This window comes from Schistocerca nitens, chromosome 3 (genome assembly GCF_023898315.1).
Source record: "Schistocerca nitens isolate TAMUIC-IGC-003100 chromosome 3, iqSchNite1.1, whole genome shotgun sequence".
Classification (NCBI taxonomy): Eukaryota; Metazoa; Arthropoda; class Insecta; order Orthoptera; family Acrididae; genus Schistocerca; species Schistocerca nitens.
Window position 1 is genome coordinate 862,241,942 of NC_064616.1, and position 18,762 is coordinate 862,260,703.

Here is an 18,762-nt window from a genome sequence, read left to right on the forward strand (position 1 = left end):
ACTATATGTTTGTACAAACCTCTTGCGTGAATGATTTCTTAAAAGCAAAATTCAAAACTTCAGCTTTCCTTTTACTGTCTTGTGCTGCCACCCGAGACTGGTCAACGAGTCACTGGATAGAAGCCTTCAACCTGCACAGCAATTTTAAATAGGACCAGAATTTTCTCAGGTTTTTTGGCAATATCTTTTGTTAAGGTATGATGGTGGTAGTTGTCATATGCTTATGCTTCCACTTTCGCCTATTGTCATTTGTGCATTCTTTTTTGAACTGATAGTGCAACTGTCTGTTTCCTCATCTTTTCAGAATTTTATTATTAAATCTCAGTTGGTCTTTTCCATCATTAATCCACTTACTTGGCACAGACTTATCCGGAGTATGATTTACAACTACTTTAAATTTTGCCCAAAATTCCTCTTTGTCCATTCACTGTATAACAAATAAGTGGGATGCTAACAACTGTTTATCTGCTCTTTCAAGCAAAAATACTCTCCTAGCATTCTTGGTGGATTCACTAAGTTTATTAAACATTGCTGCTATGATGACACCATGATCAATAATCCCTGTCTCTATAACAGACCCTGAAGATATGGTGAGGCCTGTTTGTAGCTATAAGGTCTAAAATATTTCCAAACAGTAGCCTACGATGGCTGAGTGTGGCCAAAAGTTCCTTCTGCTATTCGTGAACTGTGACCAGCCTCTCTTGCTGTGCAGTAGTTCCTGAGATTAGCCTTCATATACAAAAAGAAAAATGCAATGGGGAATACCAGATAATAATATGTTTAGAATAAGAATGTTGTTACATTCCAGCATGGATTTTCCATTTTTTGACAGCGTTAAATTTCCAAGTTTGTGAAAGCAGTTTGGTCAATATTAGAAATATGGTGCAGGAATCCCAAATATGACAAGTTTATGAACTATGTTTTTATTACTGTACGTGGAAATTCAAGTCAGGTACCTCTGTGTCAAACATCCTGGTTCTAATGTATATTAACAACTTTGGCCACAATGTTATATATGAATGAGCTGAAGGAAGAGTACCACTTTCCATTCTACAGTTTCCTTGGTGTAGTCATTGTTGATGGGAGCAGCCAGGTTCACCTATGATACCCAGTGTCACTGTAGAATACTATTCCACGAATGGAGGTGGATAAATATTCTTTGTGGTAATGTTTGCCTTTACAGTGTCTGAAGTGTGCAGTCATCATTTTTGTCCAAAATGAATTAGACTTCATGAATCAAATGATTTGTTGTCAACTGAAATGCCACTGTCTTTACTGTTGAGCTCTGAAGTCAAACAATTATATATGAACAGTCCATGATATAGTAAATTATGGCAACTTGTTAGGTTAAACAATGGCAAACTTGTAGCAGTGCTCCAGAATGTTTCCAACTTCTTCTCTGATATACATTTTCTTACATCCACACGAATGAGATGTTTATGTCAAAAAGGTATCACGCTTCATTTCCACTAATTTTTATAGTAATCTTATGCCTTGTAGAGGTTGCAATTCCACAATATGAAAACTGACATTAGCAAGGGTTGACCATTTATGGACTTTCATATTCCATATACTGGTCCTATGACATCCTCCAACAGACTTTCATGTTGGGTTACCCACTGGCATACAATGATGCATAATGTTCAATGCTCCTCCACAATGTTATTCTTCAAGGGTTGCAACTCAGCCCACACATGTGCTATTGCTCTTTAGTTCTAATAATTAACATGTCAAACTATGCTTGGCTGTCCTGCGTGTTTTATATATTTACTGCAGTTAAAAAAAAATCTGTATAAAGTTTGGACTCGTGCAAGAAAAGTATAATAAAACACTGAAGGCCATCAAATAAAATTTTTAATACCCAGGATTTAAAAATTTACTGCGGGAGAGGAAATAGCTGATTAATTAAAAAACACCAATCCTACACAATTAAGAAAGCACCAACCATAACCAATTAAGATGAATAATATAGCACTTTGCGCTCATTCTTCGCTATCAGACTATGCGTAACTTTGCCATTACAGGCAGGCTTTCCGTGCCTTTGATCCCTTTCTTTTCTCTCTGCTCTCCATAGGATATAAGATTCTTTTCAAATAATACGATCATCAGATTTTGTGTTTACCGTTAATAATTATGATAATCAATGGACTGAGTGACTGCAACAATCTACAATGCCTGACAAGAAAGTGGAGCACCCCAAAGGCGTGGTCAGGCGACAATGTACCTTTTTCCACGTTAACAACATCAGCAGGTAAGTAAATGATTTAGAGATGTGATTCTCTTTGAGAGATAGAACAGTCACTGGAGAGCATTAATGTTGTTCAGGTGCAGTGGTGTTACCAGGCCTAATAGGATATATAAGAGAGTGACACAGCATCAGATGATGAGTGAAAGATACAGAGATGCAAAGTAATTGAGTGATACAGCATTATTAGTACCTGCCAGGGTTTGAAGCGGCCTCTCATTGGTGATCTCCATTTGGCCGGCTGGCTGATTTGTGCAATATCTAGATTTGTGAAGCATTTGGATGTGACTGTGGCCTGATGTTTGACTGCATAAGAATGTGAGAGAAGGCATACTCATCATCAAAGTCCTGGTCAACCATGTCTGACCTCCACGTGGGAGGATCGCTGTACTGTGTCCCGAGCACATTGTAACACCTTCACATCTGCACCTAGCTTCTGAGAAAAAGTAATGGACTTCCTGCAATATTCTCTGTCATCACACAACACTTGTCAGAGCCTAGCAGCAGCCAGATGAGAGAATTACCGAACCGTGTGTAGGTTGTCATTAACTTCAAAAGACAAACAACTGTTTTTAGAGTGTGCAAGCCCAGGAAGCATGAAGCACTGATAAAAGGAGTCACATTGTGTTCAGTGATGAATACTAGTTCTGCAGCACTCTGGATGACCACTACTGGTGAGTATGACGGCAGCATGGTGAGAGGTCCCACTCTTCCGTTGTTTTGGGGAGGCACAGTGGTGTTACTTCTGGCACCACGGTGTTGGGAGCCATCAGGTATGACATCAGTAGCAGGTGCACAAAATTAATTGAAAAAAAGTAATTTTCCACATATAAAATTACAATTATTAATTTATCACTGGCTACGGAAAATTGGGAAACCATTTCCATTCAGAACAATGTTGATAGCACGTGCATAAGTTTTCAGTATATGTTTCTTTGCTATTTTAGGTAGTATTTCCTACTGGAGTAAAAACATTAACTCTTAAGGACAATAAGCAATGGACAACTATAGGCATAAAAATTTAGAGTGAGAAAACAGATTTTTGGCAGCACTGATGTAAAAAAATATACATTTACCTAAGAATCTGCAGATTATTCTACAACCTGCAAAAGATTCTATGGTAGAGAGGTCAGACAGGCACAATATTATGTGGAATGACAACTTGATACGAAACTCATCTAACAAAATGATATCCATGTGGAGAGCTATAAAGGAAGAAACTTGTAGCTCAGACAAGAAGAAAGAATGTATTATTAACACTAGAAGGCTCAAAAGTCACAGACCCAAAATCAGTAGTGAAAACATTCAATGAACACTTTACTCCACTAGCTGAAGATCTCACTCAGGTAAACTGTAATGGACCAGCCCCATGTTTCTACAGTAAGCTCGTGATCTCGGATGCCTCTATATACATTTACAAAACAAATCCTAATGAAAATATAAGTAAAATTAAATCATTAAGCAATAAAATGTTAAGTGATGTTGATGAAATACCTGACTTCATAACAAAACCATGTGCTCACCACATAGAAAACCTGTTGGTAAAAATTTTCAAAATCTCTCAAGAAATTGGTGTCTTTCCAGAGGTTCTGAAAATAACGAACGTTACACTACTGCTAAAAAAGGTTCTTCTGATAAAATATCAAATTACCCTTAAACACCTTCTCAAACATTTTACAAAATCTTTTTTATGAGACTTATAAGTTTCATAAAGAAATATTTCCTCTCACCATCCAACAACATGGCTTCAGGAAGTTTAAAAGTTACACAAACAGCAAAATTTGAATTCTTAGACTATACTTTAAAATCCCTCTATCAACATAAATTAGCTGCTGGTATTTTCCTGCACCTTTCAAAGGATTTTGATGTCCTGAACCACAAAATTCTGCTCAAAAAATTAGAAAGATGAGGAATAAGAGGTGTAGCACATTGCTGGCTATGTTCAGACCTAAAAAAACTGCAGGCAGAAGGCACCACTTCAGTATGACTTCAACACTATGAACAAAATGAGAAACAACTCTTTCTTTTCCAGCTAACAACCAATAAAATATCATCTACCTCACAGCTCAAGCCTAGAACCATTACTCTTCTTGATTTATGTGGATGACTTTGTTGTACACTCCTGGAAATGGAAAAAAGAACACATTGACACCGGTGTGTCAGACCCACCATACTTGCTCCGGACACTGCGAGAGGGCTGTACAAGCAATGATCACACGCACGGCACAGCGGACACACCAGGAACCGCGGTGTTGGCCGTCGAATGGCGCTAGCTGCGCAGCATTTGTGCACCGCCGCCGTCAGTGTCAGCCAGTTTGCCGTGGCATACGGAGCTCCATCGCAGTCTTTAACACTGGTAGCATGCCGCGACAGCGTGGACGTGAACCGCATGTGCAGTTGACGGACTTTGAGCGAGGGCGTATAGTGGGCATGCGGGAGGCCGGGTGGACGTACCGCCGAATTGCTCAACACGTGGGGCGTGAGGTCTCCACAGTACATCGATGTTGTCACCAGTGGTCGGCGGAAGGTGCACGTGCCCGTCGACCTGGGACCGGACCGCAGCGACGCACGGATGCACGCCAAGACCGTAGGATCCTACGAAGTGCCGTAGGGGACCGCACCGCCACTTCCCAGCAAATTAGGGACACTGTTGCTCCTGGGGTATCGGCGAGGACCATTCGCAACCGTCTCCATGAAGCTGGGCTACGGTCCCGCACACCGTTAGGCCGTCTTCCGCTCACGCCCCAACATCGTGCAGCCCGCCTCCAGTGGTGTCGCGACAGGCGTGAATGGAGGGACGAATGGAGACGTGTCGTCTTCAGCGATGAGAGTCGCTTCTGCCTTGGTGCCAATGATGGTCGTATGCGTGATTGGCGCCGTGCAGGTGAGCGCCACAATCAGGACTGCATACGACCGAGGCACACAGGGCCAACACCCGGCATCATGGTGTAGAGAGCGATCTCCTACACTGGCCGTACACCACTGGTGATCGTCGAGGGGGACACTGAATAGTGCACGGTACATCCAAACCTTCATCGAACCCATCGTTCTACCATTCCTAGACCGGCAAGGGAACTTGCTGTTCCAACAGGACAATGCACGTCCGCATGTATCCCGTGCCACCCAACGTGCTCTAGAAGGTGTAAGTCAACTACCCTGGCCAGCAAGATCTCTGGATCTGTCCCCCATTGAGCATGTTTGGGACTGGATGAAGCGTCGTCTCACGCGGTCTGAACGTCCAGCACGAACGCTGGTCCAACTGAGGCGCCAGGTGGAAATGGCATGGCAAGTCGTTCCACAGGACTACATCCAGCATCTCTACGATTGTCTCCATGGGAGAATAGCAGCCTGCATTGCTGCGAAAGTTGGATATACACTGTACTAGTGCCGACATTGTGCATGCTCTGTTGCCTGTGTCTATGTGCCTGTGGTTCTGTCAGTGTGATCATGTGATGTATCTGACCCCAGGAATGTGTCAATAAAGTTTCCCCTTCCTGGGACAATGAATTCACGGTGTTCTTATTTCAATTTCCAGGAGTGTATATATATGAGTACCCAAAAAAACTACACTATTTGCTGTTTATGCTAGCATATTCCTAACTGGATTTAGCCCAGAAACATTGCAGTCAACAGCAGAAAGTTCTATGAAAAGACTTACAGAGTGGTTAATCAAAACACACTCATTGTAAATATTAAAATATCTGAATGTGTCAACTTTCACTTATTTCCACCATTTAACCAAATGTCTATTCAAGCAAGATTAAAAAAAAACGATCAACTAGGAAATGTAAGTGTGACAAAATTTTTGGATCCATGGGTTCAGAAAGACTTAAAAAAAGGACACCCATATAAGTAACTTGCCTAAAAACCTCTCATCTGTGTGCTATGGTCTAAGAGTATTAAAGTCTATTACAAGCAGAACAACAGTACTGCAGACACACTCTGCACAGATCAACTCCCTACTCTGATATAGGATCTTTTTTCTGAGGACACTCAATTTACAACAAATATTTCTAGAATGGGAAAAAGGAGCTCTAAGACTAATTTGTGTCCTTAGAAAAATGGAATTCTGTAACTTCCATAATACTCTGCTTGATGTACTGAATGTATCACCCTTATTCATTTACGAGGGTTACTCGATAAGTAATGTAACACATGCTTTTTTTTTCCTGAAAGCAGATTGGTTTTATTCAGGATTCCAATACACCATAATATTCCTGACTCTCTGGGCTACAAAACCCTATTTTCCAACATAATCTCTGTCCAATGTGATAGCCCTACAATACCTTACTTGGAGAGCCTGTATGCCCACACAGCACCATTCTACCGGTCGACATTGGAGCTAATGTCTTGCTGCATCAATAACCTCCTTGATCATTCCTGTGCTATGTATCATGTATCCAATATTCAAAATGAAACTAAATTCTGTGCAAGAATTTCTAAATATGTAAAATAAATGTTACTTAGAAACTGAATTGTACAAGGAGGTACACAATTTTAATTTGCCTACTATTTTGCTGACAATCTTAGATTATATGAGACTTTTATCCATTGTGGATGTGGAGCACTGCGACTGTGGTGTGAACAGGTTTTCAGAAATTACTGCAACCAGTCGCCTTTTATGTAGATGTATTTTATTTAACCATGACCGGTTTCGAGCTGCCTAGCAACTCATCATCAGATGGTGTATACATTTAGTGCTTTTTTGTACCCATTGTGTGGGTGGTTGAGTATCTGTGGCTAGACAGAAACGAGAACAAATAATCGCTACATGTGGTACAGTAACACGAAATATTTACAGCATAATTTATGTTTAACGTATAAGAGCAAATAATCACTACATGTGGTACAGTTACATGAAATATTTACAGTTTAATTTACGTTTTGAGGTGTTACTTACAAATTAAACTGTAAATATTTCATGTAACTGTACCACATGTAGTGATTATTTGCTCTTATACGTTAAACATAAATTATGCTGTAAATATTTCGTGTTACTGTACCACATGTAGCGATTATTTGTTCTCGTTTCTGTCTAGCCACAGATACTCAACCACCCACACAATGGGTACAAAAAAGCACTAAATGTATACACCATCTGATGATGAGTTGCTAGGCAGCTCGAAACCGGTCATGGTTAAATAAAATACATCTACATAAAAGGCGACTGGTTGCAGTAATTTCTGAAAACCTGTTAGATTATATGAATATCTACCTACTTGTGACTGTAGGCTTTCCCGGCGTAAACTATTGATGAAGGTATCTCGGGTCTCCAGGCAGGCGGTAGCGTTGATATCTCGCTACGTTTCGGGAAGTGTCATACTACCCATCTTCTGGAGAAGATGACACTTCCCAAAATGTCGCGAGATATCAACGCTACCACCTGGCTGGAGACCCGAGAAACCTTCATCAATCTATCTACTTACTTTCACTTGCTTTGGTAATACTAAAATATTAACTGTACTCTCATTTTGACCTGTCCAATACGAATTGTACAATTTGTGCTGCATGATAAAACTGGACCAATAAAAAATAAATATATCAAACAGGTCACAGTTGGTAGTGAATGAGGGAAATCTGACAGGGTAGTGGTCATTACAGTTATCCCATGCCATGTGTTACCTCTCATGCGACAGGATTGTGGTACCATATTTCAACAGGACAATGGTTGTCCAAATACAGTACGCGTGTCTATGAACTGACTGCATCATACGATCTAAGGTTTTCCCAGTGCACAGAAATCTTGAAAATTTCACAGGTATTCATCCAGGTGGCAGCGTCCAACAGGCGCGACATTTTGGCAAGCCGACTTCTTGCCATCTTCAGGAGTTCCTGGAGTCTGATTGACCTCTGATGGATGTCAAATTTATATAATCTTTACCTCTCCTCCCACAACCTCCATCTTTGCACTTCCATGGAGTCCGAGGCCAGTGAAGGGGAAGCGCAGCACCAGGTGGTGGAAGTAGTGCGGCACCCTGCGGCAGGTCATGGACGGCACACATTCCATGGCCACAGCCACGTGCGGAACTCTGCCACCATGGTGACAACGTGTCTTCTTCTTCAGGTGTTCTGACATCATTGCCATGTAGACTGTCGTTGTGTTTTAATCATACTCAAGGCTAGCTCCCAGGCCTTGCTTAACTGGAAACTGCTGTCTTTATTTATTAGCTTGTCATGCAGCTGGATCTCCACTGCCTTTTTGAGGACACAGTCCCAGAAGGTGTTCGACTGCTGTAACAGCTCTGTGCCATCATAGTTCATGTCATGTTCATGTGAGATGCAGTGCTCTGCCACAGCAGACTTGGTCGGCTGTCTGTTTGGTGTTTATGTTGACTGCATCACTTCTGTACTGTCCAGATGGTCTGGCCTACATACAATTTCCCACACTGGCAAGTAATGTGGTACACTCTTGGTTTCCGGAGTCCTAAGCCATCCTTGAATGATCCTAATAATGTTATCATTTTGAGTAGAGGGCAAAACACACACTTGAAATTGTATTTTCGGAGTATTCTGCTGACGTATGATATAATCGCCATCACAGCCAGTTTGTCTTCTTCCTTGGAAGGCTGTGGTCTCAGCTTTTTCAGTCTTAAGTTGTGTTTTATCTGGCTGTTGTTGTAACCGTTCGTGCAGAACACAGTGAGTAGGTGCTGCAATTCAGCTGTTAGGCTGTTATGGTCCAAGATTTCGTGTGCTCTGTGCACCAGTGTGCTCAGGACACACTCTTGCTGTGAAGGAGCATGACATCTGGAGGTATGCAGATACAAATATGTATGTGTTGGCTTATAGTAGACACTGTGTCCTAGTGTGCCATCTGGTCTTCGAGTGATGGGTATATCTAGAAATGGCAGCTGGTGGTTTTCTTCTACCTCCATTGTGAACTTGATATTCTGGTGCAGTGAGTTCAGATGCTGCAGAAAGTCTTGCAGACGATGTCGTCCGTGCAACCAGATTACAAATGTATTGTCTACATATTGAAAAAAGTAAGAGGGCTTGTAGACTGCCTACTCGAGAACTACTCCTTCAGAAACCTCCATAAACATATTGACCACTACTGGTGATAGTGGACAGTTCATCGCTACTCCATCTGTTTGTTCATAGTAGTTCCTGTCAAACAGAAAGTATGTTGACATACGCAAGAATTCAAAAACTTTTGTTACTCCTGGTCTGAATTTTTCTCCTATGAGTCTTACCGACTCTCTTAGAGATACCCTAGTAAAGAGGAATACTACATCAAAACTCACCATGAGGTCTTCTTGGTCCAGTCGGAAGTTCTGGAGCTGCCGGACAAAGTGCGCTGTGTTTCTTATGTGGTGTTGGCATTTGTCCAGAAAGGGACTGAGCTTTGACATCAGGTGTTTTGTTAATTCATATGTTGATGCTCCAATGTTGTTTACAATCAGGCAGAGAGGCATTCCTTCCTTATGAACTTTACGCAGTCTGTCAAGTCTAGGAGGTGCAGCTGCTCATGGACAAAGTTTCTTCACTGTCTTATTATCTGCAAAGGTGTGCTCGAGAAGAGAAATGGTCTTCCTTTCCACCCTGTTGGTAGGATCATCTCCAATTCTCCTGTAGGTCATACAGTTTTTCTTGTATACATTACGTGGCAGCAGGACTGTGCAATTCCCTTTATCTGCTGCAAGGACAACAGTCTCTGCATTTTCTCAAAGCCGTTTCAGTGCTTTCTCCTCTAACAAATAAAGACAGCAGTTTCCAGTTAAGCAAGGCCTGGGATCCAGCCTTGAGTATGATTAAAACACTACGACAGTCTAGACAGCAATCCGCCTCTGTCAGGACACCTGAAGAAGAAGATGCATTGTCACCACGGCGGCAGAGTTCTGCACACGGACATGGCCACGGAAGGTCTGCGGTCCATGATCTGCTGCAAGGTGCCAAGACAGAAGCTGCAGGAGGGGGTAAAGATTATATAAAGTCAGCATCCATCAGAGGTCACTCAAACTCCAGGAACTCCTGAAGATGGCAAGAAGTCGGCTTGCCGAAATATCACGCCTGTTGGACGACGCCAGCCAGCTGAGTATTTGAGACACTTTCATGACTGCATGATGTTGAGGTACTCCCCTTGCCAGCAAGATCCCCAGATCTGACCCCCACAGAACACATTTGAGACCAACTCCGCCCATTATTTCTGTACCACTGTCAGTATCCAGGATATCAAGGACCAATTACAACAGTTGTATGCCAGCTTGCTTCACGAGAGGATACAATGGCTTTATGACACCTCTCCCAATCACATCAGTGCATGCACCCATGACAGAGTGGATGCCAACATCACAAAGATAAGTGGGCTCATACTGCTAAGGCCTTTGTAAATTTGACTGGATTTTGTAATCACTGAACTAACATCACATATACCATCTCAACTGATGGAGTTTCATTATGTTTCCTCCTCCCTTTCTTCACTTTTGTGTTAGGAAGTGTATTTCTAGTTTCAAATTCCTTAGTTGGAACCTTAATGCACAATTAGAGAAAAAAAATCAATACTGATAATTTTAAAGTGATACTGTGTATGATAAACTTATTTTTTAATTAAAACTTTGATTTAGATACTAATATTTCATGGTATAAATCGAAAAAATATCATCTGAGAATCACACAGGAAGCATTTATAGTACCTGATAATGGCTTGGAAAAGTTTCCATAGCCTGCAGAGTAAGTTCAACAACTTGTTTCAATACTGTTGGGTGAATTTTTAGTGCGAAGTCACCTTTTGTCAAATTGTATAGACATGCTGTTGCAGCCATTTGTACTCCAAACTGGTCAGCATGCACTATCATCCCTGGAAGCACCAGCTGAAAATTTTAAAGATCAATTCAGAATTGAGTATTAAATTTCTTATTTACCTTATTTTCTACTTCACATGACCACTATAGGACATGTCACCAAATTAGATGAAAAGCAATTGAATACAATAACAATTATAACATGGTTGTAAAAGATATCATTGAAATTATTCATAAATGACACTGAATGGGCAAACTGCACTATTGTCAAAAACACTTTGGAGTTGTGTAGTGCATTTAGTGACTTGGAAGACAGATTGTCCAGAAACAGAGCCTGAGAAATATTTCAAATGAAAGGGCCCTAGTCAAATGCAAGTTCACTTACTGTTATGCATTACGCATATGCATTTATGCATTTTCTGCCCCTGTGCCCATTTTACACATATGAAAAAAAGACCTAGGGCTAGCATTTACATATTTAGAGATAGCTTTTTACAATGCAAACAGGATTACACTCTTTGAAATTGTAAAGTTAGCAAGGGTAGAATACCGTTAACAAAAGGTTATCTACAACTTGTACAATAACCAGACTGCATGCTGAGTCAATGGATGCGAGAGGGAAGCAGTTGTTGAGAAGGGACTGAGACATGGTTGTAACCTATGACCAATTTTATTCACTCCATACATAGAGAAAGATGTGAAGAAAGGCAAGGAGAAATTTGGAAAGGGAATTAAAGTTCAGCGAGAAAAAAATAAAAGCTTTGAGGTTTGCTGGTGACACTGTATTTCTGTCAGAGACAGCAGTGGACTTGCGAGGGCAGTTGAACCGATGGATAACGTCTGTAAAAGAGGAATATCAGCAAAAGTAAAACAAGGATAATGGGATTTAATCCAATTAAATCAGGCATTGCTGGAGAAATTAGGTTAAGAAATAAAATACTAAAAGTAGTTAATGAGTTTTGCTATTTAGGCAGCAAAATAACTGACGGTGGCTGAAGCAGAGATGATTTAACACACACACTACGAATAACAAGAAAAGTATTTTTGAAAAGCAGAAATTTGTTAACATTAAATGTAAATCTAGGTGTTAGGAAGTTTTTTGAAGGAGTTTGTATGGAATGCAGTCTTGTATGAAAGTGAAATGTGGATGATACACGGTTGAAACAAGGAGAGAATACAGGGTGATTCAAAAAGAATACCACAACTTTAGGAATTTAAAACTCTGCAACGACAAAAGGCAGAGCTAAGCACTATCTGTCGGTGAATTAAGGGAGCTATAAAGTTTCATTTAGTTTTACATTTGTTCGCTCGAGGCGCTGTTGACTAGGCGTCAGCGTCAGTTGATGCTAAGATGGCGACCGCTCAACAGAAAGCTTTTTGTGTTATTGAGTACGGCAGAAGTGAATCGACGACAGTTGTTCAGCGTGCATTTCGAACGAAGTATGGTGTTAAACCTCCTGATAGATGGTGTATTAAACGTTGGTATAAACAGTTTACAGAGAATGGGTGTTTGTGCAGAGGGAAAAGTTCTGGACGGCCGAGAACGAGTGATGAAAATGTAGCACGCATCCAGCAAGCATTTGTTTGCAGCCCAGGAAAATCGACTCGCAGAGCTAGCAGAGAGCTGCAAATTCCACAATCAACTGTATGGAGAGTCCTACGGAAAAGGTTAGTTATGAAACCTGAACGTCAACTACCCGAGGCGATGGATCGGCCGCCAGGCAGCCCGTGACAGAGCACTTCATCACTGGCCTCCAAGAAGCCCTGATCTTACCCCCTGCGATTTTTTCTTATGGGGGTATGTTAAGGATATGGTGTTTCGGCCACCTCTCCCAGCCACCATTGATGATTTGAAACGAGAAATAACAGCAGCTATCCAAACTGTTACGCCTGATATGCTACAGAGAGTGTGGAACGAGTTGGAGTATCGGGTTGATATTGCTCGAGTGTCCGGAGGGGGCCATATTGAACATCTCTGAACTTGTTTTTGAGTGAAAAAAAAACCTTTTTAAATACTCTTTGTAATGATGTACAACAGAAGGTTATATTATGTTTCTTTCATTAAATACACATTTTTAAAGTTGTGGTATTCTTTTTGAATCACCCTGTAGAAGCTCTTGAAATGTAGTGCTTCACGAAAATATTGAAAATTAGGTGTGTACATACAACTAAGGAAGAGGTACTGAATCTAATTGGGGGAAAATAAATTTTTGACAAAAATTGGCTAAAAGAAAGGGTCAGTTTGATAGGACAAATCCTGCAGCTTAAATGAATTGTAAGTTGGTAATGGAAGGAAGTGTGGGGGGTAAAAATTATAGAGAGAGAGAACAAGGCTTTAATACAGTCAGCAGGTTCAAAAGGAATGCAGGTTGCAGTAATTACACAGAGATGAAGCACACGATAGACCAGTGTGGAGAGCTGCATCAAACTAATCTTCAGAATGAGGGCTACAACAACATTTCTCGTACTGAAAGAGCTGTTAATAAAATATTTGAACTCAACAGACGGTTCACAAAAAATATAACTATAATTAGGAGTGAACACAACAATCTTATTGTTACTTACATTCTACCAGAATTTTTCATTACCAAATACATCATCAAGAGTTTCTCTTAGAATACCAGAATCTGCAGCTGTAGATAAGGTAACCATTTAGAGTAGGGTTGAAGCACTGAACGGTCACCAGGCACACAACAGCACTCACAGTGTTATTCAGCTTTTGGACAATATCTGTCTTTAAAATTTTTTTGAAAACAGAAAAAGAAAAAAAAAATTAAAAATATATGCTGGCATTGCAGCTTGACTGGGGTGAGGTGTTGTGAGAGGGTCGAGGAGATGCATAAGGGAAGGGAAACTGATAGCTGTGAGGGAGAGGCACCAAGGGATCAAGACAGGAATGTGACAATGACAAGCCTGCTCTGGCACAAGAAGGGGGTATTGCATTTGGCAGACAATAAAGTGGAGTGGGATGGGAAGTGGAGAGTGGAACATAGAAGACGAGGTCAACCACAGAGAGAAAAGTGTGAGTGGGAGGCATAGCGACAGGGGCAGGGTGTGGAGGTAGGTGTGGGACAGGAGCTAGCCGAGATTGAGGCCAAGATGATATCAAGATTGCAGGCTGTGTTCTAAGGACAGTTGCCATCTATATAATTCAGAAAAGCTGATTATTAGAGGAGGGAGGACCTAATTGCACAGACGTGAAGCAATGGCTAAGGTTGAGCATGTTGTGCTCAGCAGCATATTCTGCCCGAGTGACCTCCTTAGCTCTTGGCTACAGTCTGATGGTCATTTTTCAGTCTAGCTCCATAACGGATTAAGGAACACCATGACTGTGATGAATGTAGCTATGGAAGAATTTTTAATGGCCAGTCACTATTTAGGATATTAAATTCATTTTTTTATACTTTCAGACATTTTCACACTTGTGAGGTTGTATCCTCATACCTCACTGTGCACATTCCTCAAATTGTTTAAATAAAAGTTAGAATATCTTCCTCACTAGGTGAAAGAGAAACGTGTGCCCTGGTGTACAGTTCACACTTTGCATTTCAGTGGCAGTTTCTGTCACACATTTACATACATAGAAAAAAATAAAATAAAACTTTAAACACTGAAGAAGACACTGCTTTTCTAACCTTTTGAAAATGTGTGCATACGCAACAGCATTAGTTTTCACAGATTTTAGTCTTTTCGCCACCAGTTAGTCCATGAAAGGGTGTTATCAGGATAAGCTGATACCAAATATATAGAATAGTCTATATAATTTTTCTCACAAGACTAAGCAATTAAAGTACTGATAGCAAGCTAGTTCTCCAACCAGATATTTTAGATGTTAAGTAAGTGTTAAGATTTGCTGTAGGCAAAAGCAAGGGCATAACCAGCAAGTGGCAGGCAGTGCTGTTCAAATACAGCATTAGTATTGTGGTGCTTGACACACAGCCACATCGATTAAACATCTAAGCGTAATGTTGGAAAGTCATACGAAATGGAATGCGCATGTCAGGTTGGTAGTAGGGAAGGTGAATGCTCGAATCCATTTTACTGGGGGAATTTTGGGAAAGTGTAGCTAATCTATAAAAGAGATGGTGTATAAAATGCTAGTGTGACCCAGTCTTGAATACTGCTCAAGTGTTCGGGATTCCCACCACATTGGATTGAAGGAAGACATCATACCAAATCAGAGTCATGTTGCTAGTTTTGGTACTGGTAGGTTTCATTCGCATGCAAGTATTATGGAGATACTTTGTGAACTCAAGTGCGCTTATGGACAGTTGTTTTTCCCTTTATATATCTGCAAATAGAACAGGAGAGGAATTGATAAGCATTGGTGTGTGGTAGCTTCTGTCATGCACTGTACGATAGCTTGAGGAGTATGTACATAGACATAGATTTAGAAACAGGTAGACATATTAACTCAGTATCCATTTGAAATAAACCAGAACATGTCATGAATACTGCTCAGCAGCAAGTGTCCCCAGAGCCATCTGTTATTAAATTCCAAAACTATTTTGTTTTTTGCTGTGAAATTAATACAAGTCCCACCTTCTCCCCCCTAGTACAGAACCTACATACACTCATGGGCAAAGATATCAAAGGCACAGAAATGTGTCACATGGAATGTTAATTACAGAGAATGCTATCTTCCAGGATGAAATAATCACAAGAATGTGTCACGTTGCCAGTCATCTAAAAAAGTGTTACAGGATGCCATCTTTCAAGAAGTTTCTTACTCTATTCTCTTCTGCCAAAAAGTGACTCGTAAGTTTCAGCAGCATCAATCCTGTAACAGCTGCATGGAGACACACACGTCATCAGCTAGGGAAAGTTATCTCAGTGCGAATGAATGGAGGAAATACTCTACCATGGCCATATTGAACAAACCATCGCAGTATTGCTCCCTGATTTGAGAACAGAAATGTGAAACAGTTTCTGAATTGACTGTATCATTCCTTTGTTTGTCCCATCCTGCAGGCATCTATACATTTAGAGAACATAATATGCATGCTCTACCTAATTTCCATAAAGTTGAAGGACATGGTTGAGTGGTCATAGACTGGCATGGCTCGAATTCCTCTTAGTGGTACATTCAGTTCTTGCCATGATGTGTCGTCACGGCAATAAGGGCTAAGAGGTTGCTGCATGCTCCAATGAGCACCTAATCCAGTTGCTCATGAGTGTAAGAGCTGTAACTATTTATGGAGCATAAAAACTTTTTTGTTAAAAGGTGTGAGTGTGTGTGTGCACACACATGCACGCCCCAACTCCCCCCCCCCCCCCCCCCCCCCCCACACACACACACACTACTAGATTTTCTAATTGCCATGGTAACTGGAATTAAGGCTAACGATTTTTGTTTGGAGAAATTGAAAACACTCCATTTAAGAAAACATACTTTGCCTGCGTGTTTTGTGGTTAGTTATTCAACCACAATCTTTAGACTCGTGTATAACAAAATTGTGATCTGTTGAGGAAAGAGTAACAATTTTATGATTACAAGTAACAACAAAAGAAATATTTAGAACAAAATGGTTTCAACATTTGGTTCATACGATTTACTGAAAATACAGTACAATGAATTGTTTTATTCCTCTTCTACATTTAATGAGTTGATACTGCCCATTAATTGCTGGTGTGCTCTCAAATTGTGAGTCATGAAAAAGAAGCAAAATATTACACAGAATCTGCAGTCTAATTATCAATCGCAGAATTTCATGTTACAATCAGAAATTCATTGTATTCGAATGAATGATTGTAACTACCACCCTGCATGCACTGAGGTGACAAGTCATCGAATACCGATATGCTCATATACAGATGGCGGTAGTATTGCATACGTAAGGTATAAAAAGGACGGGCTATTTGTGGAGCTGTCACTGCATTCCAAGCTGAGATGCCAAGCAAGAAGGAGCATGCTGCTGCTGCGAAGGGTGCGGTGGATAGCTGCGTGGCAGAACAGGCTTAGGCGACTGAGCACGACTCGTTGACGGCCACATCTAGCCCCCCATTTACGACAACCAAGCTCAGGAACACGAATGACACTCTGGTTCAGTATTCAGATTTTCACTTGCTCTCGCTGCCAGAGCTATATGCTATCATGCAACAACTGGCCACAGGTGGCACCTACCCTGCACGAGAGGCAGACAAAAAAGCATTCCATGGGTTTCAATGATACCAGCTGGCCACTGCACTGTGAGGCACAGCCAGTAAAGAGGCCAGTGTACTGTTGGGAGCCCCGCCAGGCCTGTTGAAGCAAGAGAACACTGTCCTGCCACAGCCAGTGTCCTGCTGGTTGCTCCGGCAGTCATGGACAGTCGAGAGACTATGGCCCTGCCAGTATATGTCCCACCAGGCTTGACAAATCAAGCCATCAATGCGATGCTGGGAGCACCCAAAGAACAAGGAGCTCAAGGGGCCACTGAAATTGTGGAGGTAAACCTCGGTGATGTCATACACGATGAAGATGAAATGGAAATTTCACTGCCATTACAAAAGCAGCATGGGAGGATGATGAGTCCACCACATTCTGCAATTCTGCTGACAGGTGACAGCAGAAGAAGGAGCCACCCACACCTGAGGGTGCAACCACTGCCACCACGGCTCATCAAAGTGAAGAAGACAGGTTTGTTGTTCCGAAATGGAGGCCCACGGCTCAAGCAAAGAAGCTAGAACCAGTGCAGCTGCTGTAGACAAATACTTCTTTTTCAGGTATTCCAGCAGAGCAAGGCGCCATGGATGTGGCGCAACCGCAGGCTAGGAGGTCACCCACCCCTCCCCCTCCAACAGTCACAGTACTCTGGATTGGCATTTACAAGTCCTTCCTTGAAAAGTTCAAGAAGATAGAATCCTCTTCAACATATTTTTTCTCTCAGAACAATTGTTGTAACTTGTCATGTACTTCATTATTTAATGTGTCACATATTGCATCAGTCCCAAATTGTTTTACATTACAGTTTTACTGAACTAATACCTCTCACTTTAGTCCTAAATCAAATATTAACAATTATCATCTTTGAAAATTGGAATACCCTGTAGTTGCACTATTTTTAAATCTTTGATCCCACAAAAATTTCACAGCCACACATATATATCTTTGTACCTGACAATGGAATAAGCCAAATATCAGTTTGTAAAATAATAAATATTATAGAATATTACTCCAGTGTCAAGTGGATTTACATTCCTGAGGTATAATTTGGTAAAACACTAAACATTTGCTTGAAATACTGTGTGTTAACACATGCAGTACTAAATGATGACTAACTGACAACCTCAGCTGCTGATAGGTGTTGTTGTTATACCTCGATGTGGACAGCTGAAAATGTGTGCCCCGACTGGGACTCGAACCCGGGATCTCCTGCTTACATGGCAGACGCTCTATCCATCTGAGCCACCGAGGACACAGATGAATAGCGCGACTGCAGGGACTTATCCCTTGCACGCTTCCCGTGAGACTCACATTCCCAACTGTCCACAATTCTACATATGTATTGTACCTTTATAGACATTTGCCCACCCACTCATTACTCGCGCACGCGCTGGCGATTCCCGTAAGAGTTAGGGCAACCTGTGCGCATTCGCACAGACAAAGGTCAATGGCTGGGTAGCCTTTAACTATATATACAAAGACAGTAACTTGTTAAGGCTTTCGTGGCCACTTGTTGACAAACTGCCTATTGGCTTCTGTCTCGGGTTCTTCGGCCGACGTTCATCTAATGATTTTTCTGACGTTTCGCCAGCACGAGTGGCTGGCATTGTCAAAGCTTCACCCTCCATTGC

General features: G+C 41.3%; 1 protein-coding gene across 1 annotated transcript in view; it reads right to left on the minus strand.

Moving 5' to 3' along the window:
- LOC126248897 (protein zyg-11 homolog B-like) overlaps positions 1 to 18,762 on the minus strand; it is a 228,465-nt gene that overhangs the window by 47,972 nt on the left and 161,731 nt on the right. The window contains exon 8 of the mRNA XM_049950367.1: positions 10,879 to 11,055. Coding sequence (XP_049806324.1) covers positions 10,879 to 11,055 — 177 coding nt within the window. The remainder of the gene's footprint in view (positions 1 to 10,878; positions 11,056 to 18,762) is intronic.